General features: G+C 53.1%; 1 protein-coding gene across 1 annotated transcript in view; it reads left to right on the plus strand.

Moving 5' to 3' along the window:
* ATP2C2 (ATPase, Ca++ transporting, type 2C, member 2) overlaps positions 1-7,681 on the plus strand; it is a 57,110-nt gene that overhangs the window by 36,011 nt on the left and 13,418 nt on the right. Inside the window, exons 11-14 of the mRNA XM_012648220.1 lie at positions 285-351; positions 5,696-5,820; positions 5,967-6,064; positions 7,005-7,106. Coding sequence (XP_012503674.1) covers positions 285-351; positions 5,696-5,820; positions 5,967-6,064; positions 7,005-7,106 — 392 coding nt within the window. The remainder of the gene's footprint in view (positions 1-284; positions 352-5,695; positions 5,821-5,966; positions 6,065-7,004; positions 7,107-7,681) is intronic.

Consider the following 7,681-nt stretch of genomic DNA (forward strand, 5'->3'; position numbering starts at 1 on the left):
TGGGGAGACTTTGGGAGTCACGTGGAAATGCTCGCAAACAGCCCCAAATAAACTGCTTGCTTGTTTCTTTAACTTAAACTTGGCTTGAGCCTTTCCTGGGAAAGTAAAATGAGTTTTTTTTTTTCTATGTATAAAAGTATCTTTCTTTTAAAAAAAAAAAGAGTGGTCGAAAGCACCCGAGGTCAGTAATCGTTCCTGTAAACCCTTCGCGGGGGCGAGTGCGAAACGCCCGCGGCCGGAGTGCGGCTGCCGGATACTTGGATGTGCGTTTTGTCTCTTCCCAGGTCTGATCCTGTTCGTCGGCTGGCTGCAGGGGAAGCAGGTCCTCAGCATGTTCACCATCGGCGTCAGGTAAGGGCACGGGGCCGTCCCTCGCCCTGTCAGGGTGTTGAGCGGGCTCGCGCCCCTCCCCGCCGTGAGAGCGGGCTGGGGGTGCGGGGAAGGGGCGTCCTCGTCACCCCGGGCCGCAGTCTCCGCGTGGGGTGCCCGTGAGCACCTGTGAGATGAGCGGCAGCGCGAGATTTGGAGTTCCCGTCCTCGTCACCGTCCGCCTGCGGGTTGAGGTCTTTCTAGCCGGGAGTCTGGACCCCTGCCTCGGTTGAAATCCTGCCCCTGCCATTGCTAGCTGTGTGACCTCGGGCAAGTTTCCTGGCTCTCTGTGCCTTGGTTTCCTCCTCTATAAAACGGGAGTGCTGATGTTCCCGCTCCCAGGGCCGTCGTGAGGATTAAATGAGTTAGTCACGCGGGCGCCATGCAACACGCAGCGCACAGCGAGTGTGGGCTCCGGTTACTCGTTTGGAACTCGGTCCAAGCCCTCGTTTTCCAGAGAAGGCTGTAAGCGAGGACAAGCAGCACGGGTGACAGCAGGGCCAGGAGTCAGGGCACCTGCTTTAGGCCAAGGGGACCTGCCCATCCTCCACACAACAATTCTGATCAGTCACCCCAAGCCCCTGGGTCCTGGCGGCGGCTGCAGAGAGAAGGAAGCGCAGCCCGGCTTCGTGCGCTGGTGGCGCTTTGCTGGTGGCTCTTCCGTGCTGCTTGCCGAGGCGAGGGGAGCAGAGTGCCCGAGATTGTCACTAGCTGGCTGTGTCCCAGCAGAGGGAAGCTGGGGACCCTTCCAGGACACGGAGGAGCCAACACATCTCTAGGCTCATGTCAAGCCCAGTGGTTCCGAAAGGAAACCCACATGTAGGTGTGTGCAGGATGGTTTCGGGGATATGCGGAAAATTGTTTCAGTGTCTGTTAGAAAAAAAGATATACATGTAAACGTGTGTGTGTAATTAGCACATCACGCTCATGTAAACAGACTTACATGTCCATCAATTAAGGAACTCACAGACAACATACATGCAATGGGATGTTCAGGAAGCGATGAGTACGGATCCGTGCTGCGAGGTGGATTAACGCTGAGACCACTTTGCTGGTGAAAGAAGCCAGTCGCAAAACACCGCATATTATAATATGATTTAATTTATATGAAATGCCCAATAACAGGTCACTCTGTGGAGACAGAAAGTAGATCAGTGTTTGCCAGGGGCTGGGGTCGGGGAGACTGGGGGTGGCGCTGACACTTACAGGGTTTCTGCTGGGGGCGAAGAAAATGTTCTAAAATTGATTGTGGTGACAGTTGCACAGCTCTGAATATGCTAAAAACCACTGAATGATACACTTTAAAGGGTGAATTTTATGGCCTGTGAGTTATATCACTAAAGACAGCAGAAAGCAAGCATAGAGGTACCTGAGAATGCCGTGACTAAGAGCATCTTCGGAGCCTTTCTGATCTATATGTAAAAAGCAGACCGTCGTGGCCAGCGCCCGCGCCGTAACGACCGCGACTGCACATCCCAGCCGGCACACCCCCGGGGGGTAGAGGCGCCCCAGGGTGCTGGCCAGTGTGGGCAAGAGACCCTGGCTACGCGGGCTGGGTGTACGCGGCTCTGGCACGCGGGATGACACGTGGTATCAGGTGTGCCCGTCTAGGGCACCCAGGGAAGCTGGCCCGTGTGTGAGGAATGCGTGCAGTCCCCCGGCCATCAGCAATAGAATCGATTCAAGGGCGGGTCTTCTTAAAATTCCAAGTGCCTTATTTTTTTTTTTATCACACTGTATATCCATCGAGGGGCAGGTGACAAAACCAACAGGTGGGCGGGTGTGTGTCATGTTACAAAAGCACTCAATAATGGTTTTCTGAGCAAATGGAAACTGGAAACGTGTGATCCCAGTTCAGCCCTGCGCAGCCCCGTGGGGGGAGGCTGCCTCCCCCGCACAGAACGGGAAACGGGTTAGGCCGACGCCCGCGTTCTAACCTGCTCCCGGGGCACGAGGCTGGGACTCCACACTAACCCGGGTCCAGGCTCTAGCAAGAGCAGAACCAGGGACGGGGCTGGGACGCCCAGACGGCGCGGGGGGCTGAGCCCGCAGAGGCAGGTGCAGCGCGGCAGCGAGCGGGGAGGATGAGAACGCAGGGCCCTCGCAGCCAGAATGTTTAAAAACCTCCCCGAAACAGCCCCGTGTTCATTCTCATCTTATAAACCAGGAAAAGTCCCGTGTGCCAAAAAGGACTATTAAATATTTCCAGGATAAAGAACAAAAAAGGTTTCTCCCTCCGTCCCGCCTCCCCTCCCTCCCCCCAGTGCTGCTGGTCGTTCCCAATTCCCTGTCCTAACATTTCGGTTCGTTTGTCCCACGTGATCCGCGGGGACCTTGCACTCGAAAGACAATTTACTCCTTTCACTTGTGGCATTGAAAGGGTGAAGGTTTTCAGGTTTTAGTGGCAGATTAAAGTCACCCGAAACCACTAAATCAGATGGTAGAAATGGCAGCGAGATTTTCCAAAATAAATAAAATGAGAGATCGTTCTTTTCAAAACTTCATCCTAACTCCCTCTGCCTTGAGTGACATTCGAGGTGATCCCAGGCACTTGCTTTTCCTGGTTGGTTCTAATCCTTATTAGTTTGTGGATTAAGTTTTTTATTAGCATGAACGTATCCAGGTACGTGCAGCGTGCACTTCCCCGGCCACGCGGAGGGGAAAGTCCCCATCGCAACCTTCCGCAAACGTTTGCCTGGCCGGTCCCGCCAGCCTGTGCCGGAAGACCAGGGAAGGTGACGGAAGGATGTCACCATAGAAACTGGGCACAGCCCCTTGACCAAATTCTGTAATCTTGGTTTATATAACTCGTCCCTAAGAGCTCCATTGTGTCTGGACGAAAGGTCACCCTTCATAGATTCTAGTAGTTCTTTGATTCTAAGATGCACGTTCTTCTTCACTCCTCTGAGATCTGACCGCTTCTAATAAGTGACGAAGGAGAAAGCCCCGTGTCACTGATTAACTGGCGGTGCTTTGTCCTTTCTTAGTGTGCACAAAATAGTGGTGTCCTTCACAAACAACCGTCTTAGCTTCCATGCAATACGGTAGCCCCGTGTGATTCCGGTTGAGTGAGAGCCTCGCAGGTTTTTCGACGACTGACCGACCCAGGCGGAGAGCTCGCCGCATGCTAGGCCAGCGCAGGTCCAAACGTGGAGATGTTCGTTGTTCAGCTTTGTTCATTCAGCAGCTATTTACTGAATACCTACAGGACGCCGGGTGTTCTCGTGCACAGGGTGAAAGCAGGCCACCCGTGGGCCAGATGTAGCCAGAAAATATGTTTTGTTCCAGTTGCATATATTTTTTTTGAAAAGTATATCTTTAAAAAAAAAGGAAAATGTGGCCACAATATCAAAAAAGGAAAACCGCACAAAAAAAAGACACGGGGTCCACAGCCCCGTGAGAAAAATGGAAAAGCTCGCAAAACGCGGCGCGGCCCCCGCCCCCCGGGGCGCACAGCGGGCGCTCTGCGCAGAGCGCGGCCCCAGAGACAGGACAGCCACACCGCACACCCGCGCACACCCCGCTCCCCCACACATTTCCCAAGCAGCCTGGCCCGCGGGACCCGGGCCGGCGTATCTTGCGGGGCTTCTGCAGGGTCCCTGCCGGTGGCCATGGGGGGGCTCCCGGCGTGGTCAGAGACGGTGGCTCCCTCTCCCACAACTTTTCTGGCTCTTCTCAGACATCAGAAATTCCCTGTCTTTTCTAGTCCAAACAGTGTCTTTCTAGAAACTTCAGTGAGTGGTTCCATGTGATGAAAACACTTGAAGCTTCATGTAAGTTACAGCATCCGCTGCTCCGTGGCCTCGTGGACGGCTTGGCCGGGGAGGGGGTGTCTGGTCATGCTCTCCCTCTCCCCAAGTCACTAGCCAAGGTTTCTTTTCTTTTTTTTCTTAGAGAGTTTTGAGATATAATTTGTATACCATACAATTCACCCATATAAAGTGTACAATTTAATGGTTCTTAGTATATCCCAGATACACGCAACCATGACCACAGTCGATCTTAGAATATTTTCTTACAACCTCACAAAGAAACCCCGTGTCCTTTAGCTGTCACTCCCGTTCCCCCATCTGCCCCCAGCTGTAAGCAATCCCTCATCTACTTCCTGTCTCTACAGCCTTCCCTGTTCTGTATTTCATGTGAATGGATCATACACCACTTGGCCCTTAGTGACTGGCTTCTTTCACCCGCGTGTTTTCAACGTTCATGCGTGTCGTAGCATGTTCCAGAGCTCTGTTCCTTGTCACGGCTGAGCAGGACGCCGCTGAAGGGAGAGACCACGTCTGGTCTGTCCATTTGTCAACTGACGGACATGGGGGTTGTCACGGTTTCTTTCTATATTTGGTTTTAACATCTTTTAAGGAGAATTTGAAGCATACGTAAAAGCAGAGAGAATGGTGACGTGAACTGCTGCGCAGCCACTACCGGCCTCCACAGGGGTCCGCGGGCCCATCTTGCTTCGCCTACGCCCACCCACACTGTCGCAGGGCAGGTGCCAGGCGTCGCTCCCCTCCACCTTCCAGGGGTACGGGACGTGGGACCAGGCAGCCACCAGGCTGTGGGGCCTCAGCCAAAACCGAGGCAGAAAGTGTCGCCTCTTAACGTCCTGTCACCTGCCGACACCCCCACAGGAAGGGGCCTCCGTGTGCCTCAGTCCCGATCACGTAACAGAGAGGACCTCACTGGCTCAGCGGGTCACGTGTGCTCCTCCGATCCACTCAACCCCGGCTACGGGATGGCAGGTCCCAGGGTACAGAGAGAGTTGGAGGGTTGGGAAGAAGTGAGCCGACACCCCAAAACAGATCACTCGACAGGCAAAGGCACAGCTTTGACATTTTACTTTCCATGACTTTAATTTCCTTGTTTGGCTTCCTCAGAGGAAGTGTCTAAGCCACTAGATGGATAAAGAGGGAAATTTGAGGGACCCAGGGAGGACCCTCCGAAGGAAAATATTCTACTGTTACTTATGGTCTGATTCTGGAAATTCCTTTCAGGGGGCCCAAAGACCTTTCTCTCTAATAAATGAGAATAATTTAATGCAAAAGCACTTAAAGAGGCAAAACATCTGACAGATTAATTCACACTAAGGTGTGGATGGCTAATAGGAGATGTCCCTTCCCAAGAGCAGGGTTTGCAGGGAGCGCTCAGGGCAATGGATGCTGAAGGAGGAGGCAGGTACACCAGGGAATCGGAAACAGAGAACAGAACCGGGACGTTGGGGACACCAAAGACGAGCTTCACCAGCCAAAAGCATTGCCAACCCCAGTGAGGACTCAGATTGTCCTTAAGTGCATGTTAAAGGGACCCATTTGACCTTTCACTCCAGCCTGGCTGTAGCGGCCATCCCAGAGGGTCTGCCCATCGTCGTCACGGTCACGCTGGTCCTGGGCGTGCTGCGGATGGCCAAGAAGCGGGTCATTGTGAAGAAGCTACCGATCGTGGAGACTTTAGGTGAGCGGCCCGCGCTGGTGGCATTTTCACAAGTGGGACCACGTGGAGGCCGGGCTGTCGCGGTGACTCAACCCGGGCGTTTCACGAGCCAAAGAGTTTGCGCTGGCAACTCCTCTTTTCTGTAAACTGATGTTTTATTGAACCAGGTTGCTGCAACGTCCTCTGTTCCGATAAGACAGGGACTCTGACTGCCAACGAAATGACCGTGACCCAGCTTGTGACCTCCGACGGGCTTCACGCAGAGGTGAGTGCCGACAGGATGCGTGAGCCTTGACCCAAAGGTGCGCCCAGCCAGACCCTCCCCTGTCTAGCGAACTCAGGCACGCGGCGTGTCTTCCAGGACATAATAAGGAAGAAATAAATTGGGCTTATCGTACAGTCTCCTCGCTACAGATAGCAGCAAGAAAGAAGACTGATTTTTTTTTTTTAAATCATCCCATACTTTGTTTCAAAAGACACGACTGATTTAAGGTAGCCCCTTTATTTTTTATTATTTATCAATAACATGAACGTTACAAAATTTACAAGCTGGAAAACACCCCTCCTGCCCCATGATCAACTAACCACGATTCGCCCATTTGTGTTTCTCGGTCTCCGTCCTATGCACGTGGCATGCTGGGAAGCTCCCTGAATGTGCGATGTTGACCCTGATATCTTTTCACAAAACTTCGCAGAGCAAGGGGTCAGCAGATTACTGCCATGGGCTAGTGCTTATTTTTGAAAATATAGGGTTTTTTGGGACACTGCCACACCCGTTTGTTTACATGTCGATGGCGGCTTTCGGGCAGCAATGACAGAGTTGAGTTGCTGCCACAGAGGTCGCGTGGGCTGCAAAGGCTAAAATATTTGCTTCTCTGGCTCTATAAGGAAACATGTGCCCACCCCTGTTCTAGAACGTGAGCACCCATCTGTGCTGGTACTTAGTTTTCTTAACCACGACGCGTACTGGCTACAGAATATCCCGTCAGATAAACTCACCCAGGTTTACTAATGCGAGGTACTTTGTCGTCCCGTGAGAGGTGCTGATCAATAAACAATCCCGCGGGGATGTCTTCATTCTTAAGGCCTTGTCCGGGTTTGGCGTTACGTCCTTGGCCTGGATCCCCAGGGAGGAGACTGTGGGCCACCCAGGGGAGCGTATTTTTGACCCTTGGTGACATCCTTTCTTCCGCTTGGCCCTGCAGGTCAGCGGAGTCGGGTATGATGGCAAAGGGACCGTGTGCCTTTTACCGTCAAAGGAAGTGATCAAGGAATTTTCCAATGTCTCGGTGGGGAAGTTGGTAGAGGTAAGCGTCAGAGTGCCGTGGTGGCAATGGACATTTCTAACACGGCTTCCGGGGCTTCTCTCTGAGGAGGGAAGCAGCAGTCGGGCCACCCAGGGGTTAAGGTGGTCACGGTGTCGGAAAAATGGCTCCGAAACAAATGGTGATGTTGGAGGCAACAGGGAGCTAGAAGCCTTTGTGCTCGTCCCTGCCTGCTGGGAGGGCGCGGAAGGGACGCGTGCGCAGAGAAGGTGCCCAATGACCGCTGGGAAATGAGCACGTGATAAATGTCCCTGCCGCCACTCTCCATCCTTTTACTATTAACATTAGCCGTGTGCGCCCTTTCGCGGGAGCCCGTCTCCTCCCCATGCGGCAGGCGCCTTCTTCCTCCACAGCCATCAGCGAGCCCCACGAGGCCCCTGCTTGGTGGCGCTACTTCAATATCGCAGAGACCATCGTCTCGGTTTTGCAGATTGAGAAACAAAACTATGTACAACTACTACGTATCAATAAAACAAGAAAAGAAACAGGCTCAGACAAGTGGCATGAGCACCAAGCTGGCCCAGCAGGAAGGGAGGGAAGTGTCACTCACACTCTTC

The sequence above is a fragment of the Propithecus coquereli genome, unplaced genomic scaffold (assembly GCF_000956105.1).
Source record: "Propithecus coquereli isolate 6110/MARCELLA unplaced genomic scaffold, Pcoq_1.0 Scaffold280, whole genome shotgun sequence".
Lineage (NCBI taxonomy): Eukaryota > Metazoa > Chordata > Mammalia > Primates > Indriidae > Propithecus > Propithecus coquereli.